Genomic DNA, 21674 nt, shown 5'->3' on the forward strand with positions numbered 1-21674 from the left:
TCAGCCCAGAATAGGAGAAAATTGCATGTCTGAATTGACATGCAATTTTCTGCGATCACCGACATTGGGGGGGGGGGGCGATGTGCCGGGATGCCGGCTAGAGGTCTGGCATACACTTTCACTTTGTCCACTTGGTAATCATATCTATATACTTTCATTTATGTTTGGGTTGTTGCTTTCTGCTATGGCATTCTACTATTAACTACTAGGACACCCTTACGGTTCAGTAATATCCATCTGTTATTGCTTAGGGGTCTTTTGTGTTGCTCCTTCCCCTATTATTATAGTTTATATTTTGGGTATTTTTTTATGGTGTTCCCTTTCACTTCATATCTTAGCCATACTGACTATAGCAATTTATACCCACCAGACTCTCCGCCTTCTTTTGCCTCTGTGGTTGCTGAGTTTTTTCTCGGCTTACATATATCTGTATACATTTTAAATGATTTTACATGTATGTCTTCTGTGCATTTATGTTATTAAATCTTGATATTTTTTGAAAAGAATGATCTGTAAACGCTTTGTTTTTCATGTTTATATTTGCTACTTGCGTAGGATCATACACACATATTAGGGGACCCTAGTGTATTCTGAGTATAATCAATCCAAAAATGCGGAAAAATAGAGCCCTTCATTTAAACCTAATGGGCTCCTACAATTTAATCGGTAGATCCACCTAGCGTCTTCTCTCAGAAGAATACTATCGATATCTGCCTTACGGGGGCGCAATTTCATTTGTCTTATACCCCAGACTGTGAGTGCGTCACAATTGTTGCCATGTTGGGCTTTAATATGTCTGGCTAAGGGATTGTCAGCTTGAGTTCTTATGGAGCTGATATTTTTACTGACACGTCGAGGCAGTTTCTGAGTTGTTGTGATTTCTATTACCCTGGAGTTTTTGTTGTTATATTGTGCTCTGTGAGCTCTCTGAATCCCGGGCTCCCACAGGGCCACTCTCACATTACTGTAGACGCCCACATGTATTTCTCATAGTTCAGTCTCTTATCTGTCATAGGACATTACACCCTGAACAGAGGAGAGGACGGCAGCTCCAATGGCTGAGAGCACAGATCTAGTGGAAATTAGAGGGTTAAAATCATCTTTGGGATATTTCAAGGCAAATGAACTCTTATCAATAAATCAGATATATCCCAGGTCGGAGAACAGACGGTTAAATTATGCAGGACAGAAAATGAAGTTCAGCATAGAGGGAGTCAGATCTGATTTATTCCTCCGTCTTCCAGTAGAGTTCCCTGTCACTCGTCTCCGGCACACCACCACCTGGACGGCAACAGAGGACATTCTAGCCTCACAATCCTTCATAGGAAGACAACATGATAGAGAAGAATTTATGGACCTTTCCTTCTGGGGTGCGGATATTCCTTCCAGTGACATAGAGAAGGCTCGAGAAGACGTTTACACTTATGTCCATGGAAATGTTCCTCCAGAGGAGGCAGAAGAATACAGGGGAGAAATAACACGACAATTCGCCAACTCTCCAGCGTTTGATAAAGAAGCTTCTCGCTACGGGAACTTTACCTTCTCCCTCCCGTTCTCTGACCTCCTGTCTCTGTATAAATCCCAATTCTGTAATAAAGAGGAGCCACAGCTCAGTATATTGGGCACTGATCTCTACAAGCAGGAGATTGTTCACTATGTGGTCGTCCATTGTCCTGATGAAGCTCGTTTTATGGACCTCCCAAGGGTTCGTATTCTCCAGACCAGAGAAGAAGAAGAACCTCTTCCCTGTGTCTACTGGATGGGGGAAACTCTGTACTGGAGACCTGAATCCACTTCAGCTGATCTGAAAGTGTTATGTAAAGAAGGTCACATCATAGCAGGTCACTGCGAACCACATTGTGGCTGGTTTACCGACCGGGGGCACTGTTGCCATGGAGTTGCATGTGTGTGGAACCATCTGGTCTTTGCTTTCCATATCCCCGATGGTCGTGAGTTAGAGATTCCTGGGCAGAAGCTCATTGATAACCTGTCCGCCTGTAATGCTCTGAAGCCATTTATGAAAGATGAAAAACTGGAAAAACCTGAAGCAGAAAATATTATCAGAGACATGAAGAAGCGATACGGAGGAGCAGATGACTGATCATATATTACTCAATAACGTAATGTTTTTGTCTATTTTAGTATAAAATGGTTAGTTATTGGTAGACTTAAAATAGACAACATATATATAATATATACAAATAAAATATCTATAGTGATGAGCGGCAGGGGCCATATTCGAATTTGCAATATTTTGTGAATATATGGATGAATATTCGTCCTATGTTCACGAAATTCGCATATTCGCTATATTCGTTCTTATTTTTTTTCATGCGAAAATTCGTAATGAAATTCGCATTGTGCGCACGCGCAATTATATCTCACCTAAATGAAGGGAGGGATCAGTGTCCAGTCTGGAAGTGCCGATAGTTGCATAAAAATTAGCGTAAAAAAAATATTTGTCATTACGAATATATATCACTATATTCTAAATATTCGCGAAATCGCGAAGTGCAGATATTTGTGGTAAAAATTAGCATTTCGAATATTCACACTCAACACTAAATATAGACATAGAATATATATAATAATAGACAAGATAATGTATACATATATAATATCTATTATAGTAACCACTAGGTGAAGTGCTGTATACAGTTATACTTATTTCCTCACTTCACTTTAGTCTCAGCTTTATTTTATTTCTATTCTCCTGGTTTTGTGTTGTTTTTATAATCCTGTGAAAATCATGAAAATAATCAATAGTTGTGTTTCCCAACCATGGGCTCCATCTATTCAATGTGTACCAACTGAAGGCACCCAATGGTTACTAGGGTGAAGATAAGGGTGGGCAGGTGTGATTGTGGGTTGGTGAGAAAGATCTAATTACACATTGTATTTGCCTGATTTTGTGCTATACTTTACCTAACTGTGTGTTGTGTTATGCACGTTTGTTTTCCTTTAAGCAATAAAAAGTTAGTTCCAAGTTAGCTTTGTGTCAGTTTCATTAAAGGGGTACTACCGTGCTGACAACTTATCCCCTATCTAAAGGATAGGGGATAAGTTGCCTGATCGCGAGGGGTCCTGCTGCTGGGGACCCCCGTGATCTCGCACGCAGCACCCCGCTCTCATCAGGCCCCGGAGCAAACATCTGCTCCGGGACTGATGATGGGGCCGGTGATCGTGATGTCACAGCTCCGCCCCCCGTGTGACAGCTGTTTCGCCCCCTGCCATAGACTTACATTGAGGGGGCGGAGCGGTGACATCACTATACTCAGGCACCGTGATCGGCAGTCATCAGACCCGGAGCTGATGTTCGCTCCGGGGCCTGATGAGAGCGGGGTGCTGCATGCGAGATCGTGGGGGTCCCCAGCGACGGGACCCCGCGCCATCAGGCAACTTATCCCCTATCCTTTAGATAGGGGATAAGTTGTCAGCACGGTAGTACCCCTTTAATCTTTCAGAGATGTTCAAAATGAACACCACACCCATACACTGGATGAGCAGCAGATATGTACCCCAAATGCCAGATAGCAGGGGCTCAGGATCGGCCTTCTGAGCACAAAGAGATATCAAGGGTAAGGGACCACAGGGATTTAGGTGGACACCCCCAACAAGCAGTTACACACCTTCTATATCAGACAGTACTAACCATATAAAGACCAAGGTATAAACAAAGCTTATCCCTCAAAAATACCTCAGTCTCCTGTCTGCAAATATAACAAAACAAGTGTAATATTCATAAATATAAAAGAGACAACGTGAGGAAGGGGGGGGGGGGGGGTCAAGGTCCATATAAAATGTCATCTGGCTGTAGGACAATTAGATAAGATGAAGCTGCATCAATTGCCAAAACATGAAGTATAAGTTATAGCCAGGGCTCAAGTCCTGCAGGAATGTGTGGGAACCGAGTTCCTGCACTTTTTCCACAGCAGGAATGCCGTTCCGGTTAGTAAGACCTGCCCTTGAGTGGAAATATTGGGTAAGTTCCCACACCTTTTTTCCCTGGACTTGACCCCTGCTGACACTGCTTTGTCCTTACATGGTGGCTATGACCTGCGCTGCAGATCAGTGAGGTTCTCTTGCCAAAATATCCCATAGTTCATTGGTCTCCAAACTGTGGACCTCTTCCCGGCCTGTAAATAGGGTGGTAGCAGGTCTCATGAATATAAGATGCCTGATCGCTGGGGTCCCGCTGCTGGGGATCCCCATGACCTTGCACGTAGCACCCTGCGAGGTCACGTGTAAGCGCTCTGCGTAGCGCGAAACCGGTCGACTTACCTGGCGTTCTTGTTGCGTGGACCAGCGATCCCGAATAAAACTTCTTGCTGTTCCGTGAGTGCCGTCTGCGATTTCTTCTTTCAAGTTATACAACGCTTATGCTTATGGCGGACTGAGCACCGGATTAGTGGCATTCGGACCTGACGGTGCAGTGATCCAGAATACTCCAGCAGTACCGTGAGTGCGGCAGTGCCGAAATTTTTCCTTCTCCATATGCTTGGTAGTCCCCGGAGTATGTTTGCTCCGGGTCTGATGACTGGCGATCACGAGGCCGGAGCATTGGGACATCATGGTCCCCCCCCCCCCCGTGTAACATCACGCTCCGCCCCCTCAATGCAAGCCTATGGGAGGGGGCGTGGCAGCTTTTACGCCCCCTCCGATAGGCTTGCATTGAGCAGGCGGCACGTGACGTCACACGGGGGCGGGGCCGTGACGTCACAATGCTCCGGCCCCGTGATCGACAGTCATACTGCAGTCAGCTGTCACGCCCCCTCCCATAGGCTTGGATTGAGGGGGTGGAGCGTGACGTCACATGGAGGCGGGACCATGATGTCCCAATGCTCCAGCCCCGTGATCGCCAGTCATCAGACCCAGAGCAAACATGCTCCGGGGACTGATTGTAACGTGGTGCTGCGTGCAAGATCACGGGGATAGGGGATAAGATGTCTTAGCGCCGGAGTACCCCTTTAACACTAAAGTTATTCACAAGCAAGTAAATTCATACCTAAAGTTGTAGCCCAGGATCAAGACCTTCACCTCAAACAGACACACGTTTCCTTATTCCTTAGTATTTACCCCCTAGGGGACACTAGTCCTGGTACAAAGAGGTACATGTACATCACGAGGTTCCGCAACCACAGTAACTGGACCAAACTGGTAACAGCAGCCGGGACCTCATGGATAATGGCGGGCTTCAGCGATCCCACTTGTGAGACTCATCGGACCACCCTTAGCATGATTAACCCCTTAAGGACATCGGACGTAAATGTATGTCCTGATGCGCAGGTACTTTTACGTCCTGTACATGAAGCGAGCTCAGGAGCTGCGTTCGCTTCATGCACGGCAGGTACCGGCCATTAACACGGCAGGTACCACCATTAACCCCTTAGATCCCGTGATCAATACTGATCACAGCATCGGCGGCAATGCAATGCTTTTCTTAAAAAGTTTTCAAAAAGAATATAAATAAGGGAAACGGGGTACAGAAACCAAAAAGAAGGGGGAGGGGAAATACAACCACAAAAACAATGGTTCCAACATAAGAACATACATAGGCAAAGTTCTCAGTAGTCAAAAATAGTGTAAAAAAAAATAGTTCATAAATGTGATTTAACCCCTTCCCTAATAATAGTTTGAATCGCCCTCTTTTTTCCATAAAAAATAACTATAACTATAATAAATATGTAAAGAAAGATAAGCATAAACATATGTGGTTTCACTGTGAGCGTAAATGTACGAACTATAAAAATATATTGTTAATTGGACCGGACGGACAGAATAACGTCACTTTGTATACCCTAAAAAATGTATAAAAGTGATCAAAAAGACCAATCAAAACAAAAATGTTATCGATAAAAACTACAGACCATGGCGCAAAATAGGAGCCCTCACACATCCCTGTATGCGGAAAAATAAAAAAGTTATAGGGGTCAGAAGAGGATATTTTTAAACATACTAATTTTCATATAAAAAGTTAAAATTAAAAAAAAAAAGTAAAACAAAAACCTATTTAAGTCTGGTATCATTTTAATCATATGGACCTACAGAATTAAAATGAGGTGTCATTGCTACCAAAAAGTGCACCGCGTAGAATCGGAAGCCCCCAAAATTTACACAATGGCATTTTCTTTCTATTTTGCCCCACAAATAATTTTTTTTTGGGTTCGCCATAGATTTTGTGGTGAAATAATGGATATCATTACAAAGAACAATTGGTGGCGCAAAAAAAACAAGCCCCATAGGAGTCTGCAGGGGGAAAATGAAAAGCGTTATGATTTTTTAGAAGGTGAGGAGGAAAAAATTTAAGTGCAAAAATGAAAAAACCCTGTGTCCATAAGGGGTTAATAAAGAAAAAGCACATGACCATTATCAAGAGTGCACTAGTGAGATCATCCCAAGGGGCACAATAAGAAATGCTAAAATCAAAGTGAGAGGAAGAAGAGCAGAGAAAAAGAAATAGGGAAAAAAAAAGAAAGCCGCAGCCTAGGAAGAATACAGGTTCCTGTATATTCATCATCGAGGGAAAACTACGTCCACGGGAAAAACAAAAATTAATGTTGAACTAAACGTTTATGAGATTCAGCAAGGAGTTCCTCCGAGCGATGAATATAGATAATTTTAGAAAATTAATCGCCAATGGAGGGAGAGTTAGTATTTTTCCACAGCCGTGGTATCAGCTGTCTATCCACTACCTGTTCCAATCGCTGGAGTCTGTGCCGGGAGCTTGTGATGCCATAGCCCAGCCCCTTCATTATGTCATGTCCGCCCCCTCAATGCAAGTCTATGGGAGGGGGCGTGACAGCCGTCACGCCCCCTCCCATAGACTTGCATTGAGGGGGTGGGGTGAGACGTCATGAGGGGGTGGGGCTATGATGTCACTAGCTCCTGGCGCCGACTCCAGCGTTCGGAACAGCTTGTTCTGAACGCTGAGTAGCGGGGTACCCCTTTAAATTGAAGGGCAGCTCCACCAAATATGAGACAAAGATCCAGGTCCCCACCACATCTCCAGCAGGAGTCAGGGACTGCAGGATCACTTTTGTGTAATACCATTGGGACCTGATACCACTGAGTCATTATTTTATCATTTGTCTCCTGAACCTGAGAATTTATGACAAAAGGTTATGGGTTTATTCCATTCTTAAAGGGGTACTCCAGTGGAAAACCTTTTTTTTTTTTTTTTTTTATAAACTGGTGCCAGAAAGTTATGTTGATTTGTAAATTACTTCTATTTAAAAATCTTAATCCTTCCAGTACATATCAGCTGCTGTATGCTCCAGAGGAAATTCTTTTCTTTTTGAATTTCTTTTCTGTCTGACATAAGTGCTCTCTGCTGCCACCTCTGTCAATCAGGTAACAGGAACTGTCAGGAACTGTCAAACCGTATCGCAGGTGTCCTAAGGCGAGCTCAGGGAGGACAGAAACCTCCCGTGGAGCAGAAGGGAATTTTCTCCTGCTCTGGACAGTTCCTGACATGGACAGAGGTGGCAGCAGAGAGCACTGTGGTCAGACAGAAAATAAATAATAATAATAAAATAAAAAAAGAACTTCCTGTGGAGTATACAGCACCTGATAAGTACTGGAAGGATTAAGATTTTTAAATAGAAGTATTTTACAAATCTGTTTAACTTTCTGGCACCAGTTGATTTGAAAAAGAAAGTTTTCCACTGGAGTACCCCTTTAACCCCTTAACCCCTTAAGGACCGAGCCATTTTATACCTTAAGGACCGGAGCGTTTTTTGCAATTCTGACCACTGTCACTTTAAACATTAATAACTCTGGGATGGTTTTAGTTATCATTCTGATTCCGAGATTGTTTTTTCGTGACATATTCTACTTTAACTTAGTGGTAAAATTTTATGGTAACTTGCATCCTTTCTTGGTGAAAAATCCCAAAATTTGATGAAAAAAAACTTTGAAGCTCTCTGCTTGTAAGGAAAATGGATATTCAAAATATATTTTTTTTGGGTTCACATATACAATATGTCTACTTTATGTTTGCATCATAAAATTTATGAGTTTTTACTTTTGGAAGACACCATAGGGCTTCAAAGTTCAGCAGCAATTTTGAAATTTTTCACAAAATTTTCAAACTCACTATTTTTCAGGGATCAGTTCAGTTTTGAAGTGGATTTGAAGGGTCTTCATATTAGAAATACCCCATAAATGACCCCATTATAAAAACTACACCCCCTAAAGTATTCAAAAAAACATTCAGTAAGTGTATTAACCCTTTAGGTGTTTCACAGGAATAGTAGCAAAGTGAAGGAGAAAATTCAAAATCTTCATTTTTTACACTCGCATGTTCTTGTAGACCCAATTTTTGAATTTTTGCAAGGGATAAAAAGGAGAAAATTTTTACTTGTATTTGAAACCCAATTTCTCTCGAGTAAGCACATACCTCATATGTCTATGTTAATTGTTCGGCGGGCGCAGTAGAGGGCTCAGAAGGGAAGGAGCGACAAATGGTTTTTGGGGGGCATGCCGCATTTAGGAAGCCCCTATGGTGCCAGGACAGCAAAAAAAAACACATGGCATACCATTTTGGAAACTAGACCCCTCAGGGAACGTAACAAGGGGTAAAGTGAACCTTAATACCCTACAGGTGATTCACGACTTTTGCATATGTAAAAAAAATATATATTTTTTTTACCTAAAATGCTTGGTTTCCCAAAAATTTTACATTTTTAAAAAGGGTAATAGCAGAAAATACCCCCCAAAATTTGAAGCCCAATTTCTCCCGATACAGAAAACACCTTGCATGGGGGTGAAAAGTTCTCTGCTGGCGCACTACAGGTCTCAGAAGAGAAGGAGTCACATTTGGCTTTTTGAAAGCAAATTTTGCTCTGGGGGCATGCCGCATTTAGGAAGCCCCTATGGTGCCAGAACAGCAAAAAAAAACCACATGGCATACCATTTTGGAAACTAGACCCCTCGGGGAACGTAACAAGGGGTAACATGAACCTTAATGCCCTACAGGTGTTTCACAACTTTTGCATATGTAAAAAAATATATATTTTTTTTACCTAAAATGCTTGGTTTCCCAAAAATTTTACATTTTTAAAAAGGGTAATAGCAGAAAATACCCCCCAAAATTTGAAGCCCAATTTCTCCCGATTCAGAAAACACCCCATATGGGGGTGAAAAGTGCTCTGCTGGCGCACTACAGGTCTCAGAAGAGAAGGAGTAACATTTGGCTTTTTGAAAGCAAATTTTGCTCTGGGGGCATGCCGCATTTAGGAAGCCCCTATGGTGCCAGGACAGCAAAAAAAAAACACATGGCGTACCATTTTGGAAACTAGACCCCTCGGGGAACGTAACAAGGGGTAATTTGAACCTTAATACCCTACAGGTGTTTCACGACTTTTGCATATGTAAAAAAAATATTATTTTTTTACCTAAAATGCTTGTTTTCCCAAAAATTTTACATTTTTTAAAAGGGTAATAGCAGAAAATACCCCCCAAAATTTGAAGCCCAATTTCTCCCGAGTACGGCGATACCCCATATGTGGCCCTAAACTGTTGCCTTGAAATACGACAGGGCTCCAAAGTGAGAGCGCCATGCGCATTTGAGGCCTAAATTAGGGACTTGCATAGGGGTGGACATAGGGGTATTCTACGCCAGTGATTCCCAAACAGGGTGCCTCCAGCTGTTGTAAAACTCCCAGCATGCCTGGACAGTCAACGGCTATCTGGCAATACTGGGAGTAGTTGTTTTGCAACAGCTGGAGGCTCCGTTTTGGAAACAGTGGCGTACCAGACGTTTTTAATTTTTATTGGGGAGGGGGGTTGTATAGGGGTATGTGTATATGTAGTGTTTTTTATTTTTTATTTTATTTTGTGGTAGTGTAGTGTAGTGTTTTTAGGGTACAGTCACACGGGCGGGGGGTTCACAGTAGTTTCTCGCTGGCAGTTTGAGCTACGGCAGAAAATTTGACGCAGCTCAAACTTGCAGCCGGATACTTACTGTAATCCTCCGCCCATGTGAGTGTACCCTGTACGTTCACATTGGGGGGGGGGGGGGGGGGGAACATCCAGCTGTTGCAAAACTACAACTCCCAGCATGTACGGTCTATCAGTGCATGCTGGGAGTTGTAGTTTTGCAACCGCTGGAGGCTCCGTTTTGGAAACAGTGGCGTACCAGACGTTTTTCATTTTTATTGGGGAGGGGGGCTGTGTAGGGGTATGTGTATATGTAGTGTTTTTTACTTTTTATTTTATTGTGTGTTAGTGTAGTGTAGTGTTTTTAGGGTACAGTCACACGGACGGGGGGTTCACAGTAGTTTCTCACTGGCAGTTTGAGCTGCGGCAGAAATTTTGCCGCTCCTCAAACTTGCAGCCGGATACTTACTGTAATCCTCCGCCCATGTGAGTGTACCCTGTACATTCACATTGGGGGGGGGGGGGGGGGGAACATCCAGCTGTTGCAAAACTACAACTCCCAGCATGTACGGTCTATCAGTGCATGCTGGGAGTTGTAGTTTTGCAACAGCTGGAGGCACACTGGTTGTGAAACACCGAGTTTGGTAACAAACTCAGTGTTTTGCAACCAGTGTGCCTTCAGCTGTTGCAAAAGCTACAACCCCCAGCATGTACGGACAGCAGAAGGGCATGCTGGGTGTTGTAGTTATGCAACAGCTGGAGGCATACTACTTTGGCTGGGGATTGTAGTTATGCAACAGCTGGAGACACACTGGTTTGCTACTTAACTCAGTGTGCCTTCAGCTGTTGCAAAACTACAACTCTCAGCAGTCACCGACAGCCAACGGGCATGCTGGGAGTTGTAGTTATGCAACCACCAGATGCACCACTACAACTCCCAGCATGCACTTTAGCTGATTGTGCAAGCTGGGAGTTGTAGTTACACAACAGCTGAAGGTACACTTTTCCATAGAAAGAATGTGCCTCCAGCTGTTGCAAAACTACAAGTCCCAGCATGCCCATAAGGGCATGCTGGGAGTTGTGGTGGTCTGCCTCCTGCTGTTGCATAACTACAGCTCCCAGCATGCCCTTTTTGCATGCTGGGAGCTGTTGCTAAGCAACAGCAGGAGGCTGTCACTCACCTCCAACGTTCCAGCCGCATCAGGTCAGTCCCTCGTCGTCTCCGCCGCCGCCGCTGCTCCTGGGGCCCCGATCCCAACAGGGGCGCCGGGGATCGGGGTCCCCAGCACCCGGGGTGCACGTCCCGCACCCGCTCACGTCCTCCGGAAGAGGGGCGGAGCGGGTTGCGGGAGTGACACCCGCAGCAGGCGCCCCGATTGGTCGGCCGGTAATCCGGCCGACGAATCAGGGCGATCGTGAGGTGGCACCAGTGCCACCTCACCCCTGCTGGCTCTGGCTGATCGGGGCCGTCTCTGACGGCCCCGATCAGCCAATAATTCCGGGTCACCAGGTCACTGGAGACCCGATTGACCCGGAATCCGCCGCAGATCGCTGGACTGAATTGTCCAGCGATCTGCGGCCATCGCCGACATGGGGGGTCATAATGACCCCCCTGGGCGATATGCCCCGATGCCTGCTGAACGATTTCAGCAGGCATCGGGGACCGGCTCCGCTCCAGATGGTTGCGGGGGGCCGGTAAAACACATGACGTTCTCATACGTCATGTGTCCTTAAGGACTCGGAAATGGAGACGTATGAGAACGTCATGTGTCCTTAAGGGGTTAAGGACCCAGCCCAAATATACCTTAAATGGGCACTGTCACCAACTTTATTTTTTGATATGTTGTAGTACTTATGTACTACAACATATCTCTAATATACTTTTATTATTATTTTTTTTTCATTAAAAAGGTTTAATTTACATTTAAAAACCGGTGACTGAAAAAGGACTGATTTTGGAGTGGCAATCAGTCATTTTTCAGTTAGGCTGCACTCGCTCCCTGCCTGTCAATCAGACAGGCGGGAGCGAGCGCATTGGCTCCCCGGCCACTCCTCCCGCACATTGCCGTCACCGCTTTGTTACCGCCGCTGTCCCTGCACGCCCACTGCCGGACTCTGCAGTAACTGCAAGTGTAATGAGGGAACGGGGTATGCGGGGCGGGGGGAGGAGGGAACGGGCTAGTGCAGTAGCGGGGGGGGGGGGGGGGGGGGGGGGGGAACAGGCTAGCAAACTAGCAAAAAAAAAATAGGATGGTGGGAGCTACCCTTTCAGGACCCGGCCCACTTTAAGGACCCACTTTCACTTTAAGCATTAACCCCTTAACGACGCAGGACGTATTTTTACGTCCTGCGCCGGCTCCCGTGATATGAAGCGGGATTGCGCCGCGATCCCGCATCATATCGCGTCAGTCCCGGGACCCGCGGCTAATACCACACATCGCCGATCGTGAAACTGAAAGTGTCCCGGCTGCTCAGTCGGGCTGTTCGGGACCGCCACGGTGAAATCGCGGCGTCCCGAACAGCTGACCGGACACCGGGAGGGCCCTTACCTGCCTCCTCGGTGTCCGATCGGCGAATGACTGCTCCGTGCCTGAGATCCAGGCAGGAGCAGTCAAGCGCCGATAATGCTGATCACAGGCGTGTTAATGCACGCCTGTGATCAGGATGAGAGATCAGTGTGTGCAGTGTTATAGGTCCCTATGGGATAACAATGATCAATGTAAGAGATCAGTGTGTGCAGTGTTATAGGTCCCTATGGGACCTATAACACTGCAAAAAAAATGTTTAAAAAAAGTGTTAATAAATGTCATTTAACCCCTTCCCTAATAAAAGTTTGAATCACCCCCCTTTTCCCATAAAAAAAATAAAACAGTGTAAAAAAAATAAAAAATAAACATATGTAGTATCGCCGCGTGCGTAAATGTCCGAACTATAAAAATATATAATTAATTAAGCCGTACGGTCAATGGCGTACACTCAAAAAAATTCCAAAGTCCAAAAAGCGTATTTTGGTCACTTTTTATACCATTAAAAAATGAATAAAAAGTGATCAAAAAGTCCGATCAAAACAAAAATCATACCGATAAAAACTTCAGATCACGGCGCAAAAAATTATTCCTCATACCGCCCCGTACGTGGAAAAATAAAAAAGTTATAGGGGTCAGAAGATGACATTTTTAAACGTATAAATTTTCCTGCATGTAGTTATGATTTTTTCCAGAAGTGCGACAAAATCAAACCTATTTAAGTAGGGGATCATTTTAACCATATGGACCTACAGAATAATGATAAGGTGTAATTTTTACCGAAATATGCACTGCGTAGAAACGGAAGCCCCCAAAAGTTACAAAATGGCGTTTTTTTTCGATTTTGTCGCACAATGATTTTTTTTTCCATTTCGCTGTAGATTTTTGGGTAAAATGACTAATGTCACTGAAAAGTAGAATTGGTGACGCAAAGAATAAGCCATAATATGGATTTTTAGGTGGAAAATTGAAAGGGTTATGATTTTTAAAAGGTAAGGAGGAAAAAACGAAAGTGCAAAAACGGAAAAACCCTGAGTCCTTAATGGGTTAATAACCCTGGGATGCTTTTACCTTTCATTCTGATTCCGAGATAGTTTTTTCGTGACATATTCTACTTTATGTTAGTGGTAAAATTTTGTCGATTCTTGTATCCTTTCTTGGTGAAAAATTCCCAAATTTGATGAAAAAATTGAATATTTTGCATTTTTTTTTTACTTTAAAGCTCTCTGCTTATAAGGAAAATGAATATTCCAAATAAATGATATATTGATTCACAAATACCACATGTCTACTTTATGTTTGCATCATAAAGTTGTCATGTTTTTACTTTTGAAAGACATCAGAGGGCTTCAAAGTTCCGCAGCAATTTTCCAATTTTTCACAAAATTTTCTAAATCAGATTTTTTCAGGGACCAGTTCTGTTTAGAAGTGGATTTGAGGGGCCTTCTTATTAGAAATACCTCATAAATGACACCATTATAAAAACTGCACCCCTCAAAGTATTCAAAATGACATTCAAAAGGTTTGTTAACCCTTTTGGTGTTTCACAGGAATAGCCGCAAGTTGAAGGAGAAAATTCAAAATCTTCATTTTTTTACACTCGGATGTTCTTGTAAACCCAGTTTTTGCATTTTTACAAGGGGTAAAAAGAGAGAAATTTTCTTAAAATGTGTAACCCAATTTCTCTCGAGTAAGGAAATACCTCATGTGTGTATGTAAAGTGTTCGGCGGGCGCAGTAGAGAGCTCATAAGGGAAGGAGCGACAGTGGGATTTTGGAGAGTGAGTTTTTCTGAAATGGTTTTTGGGGGGCATGTCACATTTAGGAAGCCCCTATGGTGCCAGAACAGCAAAAAAACACATGGCATACCATTTTGGAAACTAGACTAGAATAAAGTGAGCCTTAATACCCCACAGGAGTTTTACGACTTTTGCATATGTAAAAAAAAATATATATTTTTTTCGCTAAAATGTGTGTTTCCCCCCAAATTTCACATTTTTGCAAGGGTTAATAGCAGAAAATACCCCCAAAAATTTGTAACCCCATCTCTTCTGAGTATGGAGGTACCCCATAAGTTGACCTGAAGTGCACTACGGGCGAACTACAATGCTCAGAAGAGAAGGAGTCATATTTGGCTTTTTGAGAGCAAATTTTGCTCGGGGGGCATGTCGCATTTAGGAAGCCCCTATGGTGCCAGAACAGCAAAAAAAAACACATGGCATACCATTTTGGAAACTAGACCCCTTGAGGAACGTAACAAGGAATAAAGTGAGCCTTAATACCCCACAGGGGTTTCACGACTTTTGCATATGTAAAAAAAATATATATTTTTTTCACTAAAATGTGTGTTTCCCCCCAAATTTCACATTTTTGCAAGGGTTAATATCAGAAAATACCCCCATAAATTTGTAACCCCATCTCTTCTGACTATGGAGGTACCCTATAAGTTGACCTAAAGTGCACTACGGGCGAACTACAATGCTCAGAAGAGAAGGAGTCATATTTGGCTTTTTGAGAGCAAATTTTGCTCGGGGAGCATGTTGCATTTAGGAAGCCCCTATGGAACCAGAACAGCAAAAAAAAAAACACATGGCATACTATTTTGGAAACTAGACCCCTTGAGGAACGTAACAAGGAATAAAGTGAGCCTTAATACCCCACAGGGGTTTCACGACTTTTGCATATGTAAAAAATATTTATATTTTTTTTTCGCTAAAATGTGTGTTTCCCCCCAAATTTCACATTTTTGCAAGGGTTAATATCAGAAAATACCCCCCAGAATTTGTAACCCCATCTCTTCTGAGTATGGAGGTACCCCATAAGTGGACGTCAAATGCACTGTAGGAGCGCTACAATGCTCAGAAGAGAAGGAGTCACATTTGCTAATTTTGCTGAAATGGGGGGGGGGGGGGCATGTCGCATTTACTGCCAGAAAAGCAAAAAAAAAATTTATTTGTAAATACATTTCTTTGGAAAAAGGACATACCTCATATCTGTGCGTAAAACGGATCTCCGGGTGCACACTGGTCACGGAGGAACAGGAGGGCAGTCAGGGGCCTTGAGCTTCTGCCTATGGAGCCAGAACAGTGGGACCCCCCCTCAAGGGGCATTATATGGGGTACACTAGTAACTAACAAGGGGTACAGTGGGACATAAAAGGATAAAACAGGTTATGTTCCCAGAATGATGACCCAGAGCATAGCCAAAACTAAAAAATATGCCCACCCCAAACCCTATGCTCTGAATCATCATTCTGGGAATGTGATGTGTGTGGCCATCCCTAACCTGTTTCCTCAAATGCGCACCCGCTCAGGTGGAGAGAGAGCGCTGCGCATTTGAGGCAACATTAAAAGTCCCCGATGATAGTGACTCAGTGACCCATGACCCAGAGAAAAAAATACCCCCAGAGGTCTTATCAGTTTTTTTTTATGAGAGTTTTTTGGGCAATTTAGTGGTTTTATGGGGTTAAAACTTGAAATGTACTCTGGACTTGGTACATTGGGGTCAAATTATGGAAAATTAAAATGAAAAGGGAAAATTTAGTACTGCATGGAAGTGTGATACTCCCTGAAGCAGTGTTTAATGCAGAGGCCCGGATGATCGGGGCAAGTGTCACATTGATAGGTGGTGTCCTTCCAAATCCCCCTCCTGTTACACACTCTGCATTTTTTCTGGGATCGTCCCTTCTTTCCAGTGTGGGGGACTTCAACTGGAAAGTGTTGGCCTGGGACGATCCTGGCACCTATAACTTCAGTTCCTTAGGAAGTCCGGCCTGCTCTTTCCCGGTCAGCAAAGATCAGGACCTTTAGGTGTTTGGGGGATGGGTGGCGGTCATGTATGTAGTGTGTGTGCTTGGTGTATACTATATATAACGGTGTGTGATTAGAAATCACACACCGTTATATGAACAAAAATAAAAAGCTGCGGCCAAAAAAAAATGGGGGGCCAAATGCAGCGCCCTGAACCCCTAATAGGGCCCGGGTCAAGCTAAAAAATCTCAGGCAGACCCTTGGGGACCTATTAGGGGGTCAGGGGGGGGGGATTTTTTTTTTTACTTTTATTTTACTGTTTTATACTATTTTTTCCTACCTTGCCCTGGGGTTTTTTCTGTCCTTGCTCTATGGGGGATCGTCGGTCCTGAGGGGGCTCCAATTCTCACAGGGGGGGGGGTCCCTGGCACCTTCGAGAAGCTTTGCCCGCTGACTGAACTCAGCTAACGGGCAGAGCTGCAAGAAGATGCAGTTCACCCCTCCCCCGCCGGCTGCTATTGGCTGGACGATCGTCCAGCCAATAGCAGTGCTCCTGGGGGGGTGACAAAATCGCCACCTCCCCATAGATACAGTGGGTGATAGGGGGTGTATTGTACACCCCCGATCACCTTGTATCTTCGGGTCAGCTGGTCACACGTGACCCGTATGACCCGAATCGCGGCAGATCGTTAGTGTGAATTCACCAACGATCTGCCGCGATCGCCGACATGGGGGGGTCTAATGACCCCCCTGGGCATTTGCGTGGGATGCCTGCTGAACGATATCAGCAGGCATCCCGGTCCGGTCCCCGCCCAGCGCGCGGCGGGGACAGAAATTCCCACGGGCGTATGGATATACCCTGGGTCCTTAAGTACCATGACGTCAAGGCGTATCGATACGCCCTAGGTCCTTAAGTGGTTAAGGAGTGATGATGAAATTCAATTAATACAATGCTTTTACTGGCTGATCTGATCACCCAAGGGCTTGGACAACCGCTGGGATAAGATCAGTAAAGATGGCGGAAGGAGGTCCCCTCACCAGTGTCTGCCTCTCTCCTAGTGTCTTCTACTCTGGTCTGCCTTCTATCAGACCAGAGAAGAAAATGTATAGCATTGAACAGTTTCAGCAAAACAAAGGATTTCTATAGATAGTCCCCTATGGGGACATCATAATTGTAAAATAAATGGTAAAAAAAAGTTCATGAAAAATTTGGATAAGCCCCTCCCCCAATAAAAATTTTAATTGACCCTTTTTCCCACAGATCACTGTGTATAATTTGAGCTCTTATAGAGTCCCATATATGGAAAAATTTGAAAGTTATAGGGGTCAAACTAGGGTGGTTTTAGGCATACTTTTAGTTTAGCTTAAGTTTAAAAGTAATACAAAGTAATAGTAAATCATGTAAAAATGGGAATCATTTTAATCGTTTTGATCCAAAGAATAAAAAGAAATCCCCCAAAGGTTTCAGAATTGCATTTTTTTTTTAAATTTTGCAAAAATAATATTTTTTTCTTTTGCGCCCTACAACCTACAATTTATTGTAAAATGAAAGGTGTCATTACAAATTACAATTGGTCATGCAAAAAACAACAACAAGCCCTTATATGGGTCTGTGAATGGAAATATAAAAGAAAAACAAAAATAGAGAAACATGGCCGCACATCCACCATTTGTAATTTGATCTGAAAGTACAAGCCCACTCGCCACGTCAAGGCCACCTAGTCAGAGTGGGTCCCTAACCTGACACTGGCGTAGCTCCAGGTGGCGACCACCGCCTCCGCGACACCAAGCCCACAGGGGGAATGACCCAGTGGCCAGGCAGCCCTACTGCTGCCCGACCAAGCCCCCGATTAGGGGTACACCACTCCATAGACAAAGCGTCACCACAATAATGGCCGCCACAGAGCACCACACCAGTGTGGACACCTACCATGTGCTCCATGCCAGAGGGCTGGAGAATACGAGGAGGAGCTGCCTGACCACTGGGTCAGAGTTATGTCTCTGAAAATGTGAGGAGGAAAAGACTAAAACCCAAAAATGTTAATTGCCTGTGGAGGAGGAACCTCAGAATCTAGATGTACAAAAGAGGAAACAACAGAAAATTCTGTTGACAAATTCTGAGATTTATTAGTAAGAGTCAATAATAAAGATAACAAATAATAACCAAAGGCATCTAACATAAATGAAATAAATAAGATGTAATGGAGATCAAAAGGAAAATCCAAAAAGTTTATATATATATATATATATATATATATATATATATATATATATATATTCTGTATATAGCTTGGAAGATTCTTCTTTACTTTATCTTCTTTTTCTATTAGAAAACCTTTTTTTGTTTTGTTCTCGTTTTTGTCACTCCTCCTCAGAGCTGTCCTCAGAGTTGTCCTGAGAATTGTCCTGAGAATTGTCCTCAGAGTTGTCCTGAGAGATGTCCTGAGAGATGTCCTGAGAGTTGTCCTGAGAACTGTCCTGAGAGATGTCCTGAGAGTTGTCCTGAGAGCTGTCCTGAGAGATGTCCTTAGAGATGTCCTGAGAGCTGTCCTGAGAGATGTCCTCAGAGCTGTGGAGGAATCAAAAATGAACAATAGTAAAGAAAACCATAGTGGTCTTCCAGTCCCCTCCACCATGTTCTTCCAAGGAGATAACATTGTGAGCTCTTGTGGACCATGGATGATGGGAGTGATACCTTGTGTGAGAAAGGGAGATTACATTGTGACATCTTGTAGACTATGGATGATGGCTGTGATACACTGTGTGTGAGAAAGGAAAATGACTGTACATTGTGAGCTCTTATGGACCATGGATGATGGGAGATGTACAGATGCACCAGTGAGACCAGTGAGACCCTCCTTACGAGAACTGGAGAAGACAGACTGCTGGTTCCTATTCTTGTTTCTATTGTAAAGGACGTCAGTTGACTATTACTGATGAACATGTTGGTAATTAGTGATGAGCAACATTGGCCATATTTGAATTTGTGATATTTTGCGAATATATAGACAAATATTTGTGAATTTTGCGTATTCGTTATATTCGCATATTCACATATTCGAGGAAGAAAAAAGTGAGGGGGTGGGCAACTTTACTATTGGTTGCTAGGGATGTTGTTGATAACCTCTGACAAGTGTATTTGCATCATTCCAATTGGCCCACAAGTGAAAAGAAGGAATATGCGAATATTCACATATGCGAATATGCGGAAAAAAGTGAATATTCGTAATTTCGAATGTATAGCGAATATATTCACAATATTAGTGAATTTGCGAAATTCGCAATAAAAATTTGAAATGCGAATATTCGCGCCCAACACTATTGGTAATATCAATACAACATCTACAGTCAGTCATACACAGTACACCTCTATTATCAGTCTGATCTACTCTTATAAGTATAAACCTCCTGATCGGAGATGGAGGTCTTAGGTTTTAATAAGGGACAATGAGTCCAGGACTATTACCAGCTCATGTGTAATACACACACGAGACTCTTACCTAGAATCCAGAAACCTCTCATTAAATGTCTGAATCATTTCTCTTGCTTTGTGCTTCTGAATCTTGTTCTTCTTCATGAAGAGCTTCAGTGGATAACAAGGTGTCAGGTTCTTTAGCAGGTACCGGACTGGGATGTTGAGTTCTCCACCCCTAGGTAGATGGAAAGCCAACACCAAATGGTTCCAGACACACTGTGAACATAGCCGACGAGGTCTCAGCGTGCGGGAGCCACCAGATACTTTCATATGTAAGGAACTGGAGGTGGATTCTGGTCTCCAGAACAAGGTTCCATCTGTCTTAGAGACGAAGCTGTAACGATCTGGTCCGGCAGCTATGGTGCGAACAATGGGGAGATCATTGAAGACCTTGGTATCAGGACTGTGCACTACAATGTAATGAGCGATCTCCTGCTTGTAGACATCAGTGCCCAGGATCCTGAGCTGTGGTTCTCCACCATTACAGTGTTGTGTCTTGTATCTACATAACAGAAAAGACAGGGGGAAGGAGAATTTAAAGTTCCCGTAACAAGAAGCCGATTTATTGAATGCTGGAGAGTTGGCGAATTGCTTCTTTATCTCCTCAGGAGATCTCTCCATGTCTTCTGGTTCCTCCATTGTCCTTATTGTCTCATAAAACTTGAGGCGAACCTTCTCAATGTCATCAGAGGAGACGTCTGCACTCCAGAAGGAAAGGTCATTGAATTCAGGTCTTTCATGTTTCCTTCCTTTGAAGGATCGGGATTCCAGAATTTGTTCTGCATGTTCATGAGAGGTGACGTGCTGCAGAGCCAAGACCGGGAATTCTTTGGGTACTAGATAGAGCCCATCAGACCTGACATTATCAATGTTCTTCATGATGGTTTTCCCTATAGACTTTATCCTCCTACGAGATGATAAACTTCTATGAATCCTTCCAATGGAAAGCAAATGTCTTCTTCCATGGTATCCTCTGATGGATAAAGCTTTGATTTCCTTGAGATTGTTCTGCATTGTTTCTACAGGTGGATCTGTCTGCACCTCTCTTGGTCACCATTTATCTCTGTTTCTCTCTGACCACAGGAGCTTTTATTAGAACAGGAAATTCCATAGCTCTGACTGCACATTATTATGGGGTGTCAAGCGATGCCACCACCACCATTACCACCACCACAACAACAACAACAGGTCAGAGACAGGAGACCGGAGCTAAACATCTGAGAAATTCTCATATTCCACAAAACTGCAGGAAAACCTCAAATCTAATGTTACTCAGTAAGAACTTATATAAGTCACATGTTTCCTCTGACATTACAAAATACTAGGTGGACGGGGTTTTCTATGTTATCATTAGGAGCTCGGGTCATTGTAGAGAAAAACATTAAACACAAGTATCAGCCATAGACACGTGAGCTCATCCAGACAACATGTATGTTTGACCAGTTTTGTCCACAATCTCTACAGGTTCTCACACTGAATGTCCCTCTTATAAAAGTCGTGTAGAGTGTAAAATGTAGAAACTAGATTCTAAGGGGTCGAGAAGAGAGTTAGTGGTGGGACAGTGGATTTGGGGAGAGTAGACCAAGAGCTCTAGAAGTCTACAGAGGGGACAACTTGTGAAAATGCCACCTATGAGTGATATAATGGGCATAAATAGTGCTGCTCCTCATGTACCCACCCTGAGAAGTCATCTGCTCTTGTAATAAAAATTTACAGAAGGGTAAGTGAAGCACCCGTCTCCAGATGGATCACATAATGTTCTCCAAGATGGTGGATCTTGTTAGGACCTGCAGAAAATAGACAGTGATATTTCAGCTGCCTATAATGGCAGAACCAGGAGAACAGAACATCTTCCCAAGGTCTGCGGGGCCACGTGGAGACGGGGAATGAGTGTCCCACAGAAGATTCTATCAATAGGTGAAAATCTTTCCAAGAATTGTATTCAATAGAAGGTGACGGCCAGAATGTTCTACGGAAGATGAGAAAAAATAACATTTCTGTAAAAGGGAAATCCAATGTGACGTCAACAAGATTTGGGAAATCCTAA

At 43.5% G+C, this 21674-nt stretch overlaps 1 protein-coding gene across 1 annotated transcript; it reads left to right on the forward strand.

Annotated features, from left to right (window-relative positions):
- The first annotated feature begins 516 nt into the window (after positions 1–516).
- LOC130296151 (uncharacterized) lies at positions 517–2980 on the forward strand. Its single transcript, XM_056547436.1, has one exon. It carries the CDS (start codon positions 1055–1057, stop codon positions 2099–2101), a length of 1047 nt encoding a protein of 348 aa, XP_056403411.1. The 5' UTR covers positions 517–1054; the 3' UTR covers positions 2102–2980.
- The last annotated feature ends 18694 nt before the right edge of the window (positions 2981–21674 follow it).

The sequence above is a fragment of the Hyla sarda genome, chromosome 1 (assembly GCF_029499605.1).
Source record: "Hyla sarda isolate aHylSar1 chromosome 1, aHylSar1.hap1, whole genome shotgun sequence".
NCBI lineage: Eukaryota > Metazoa > Chordata > Amphibia > Anura > Hylidae > Hyla > Hyla sarda.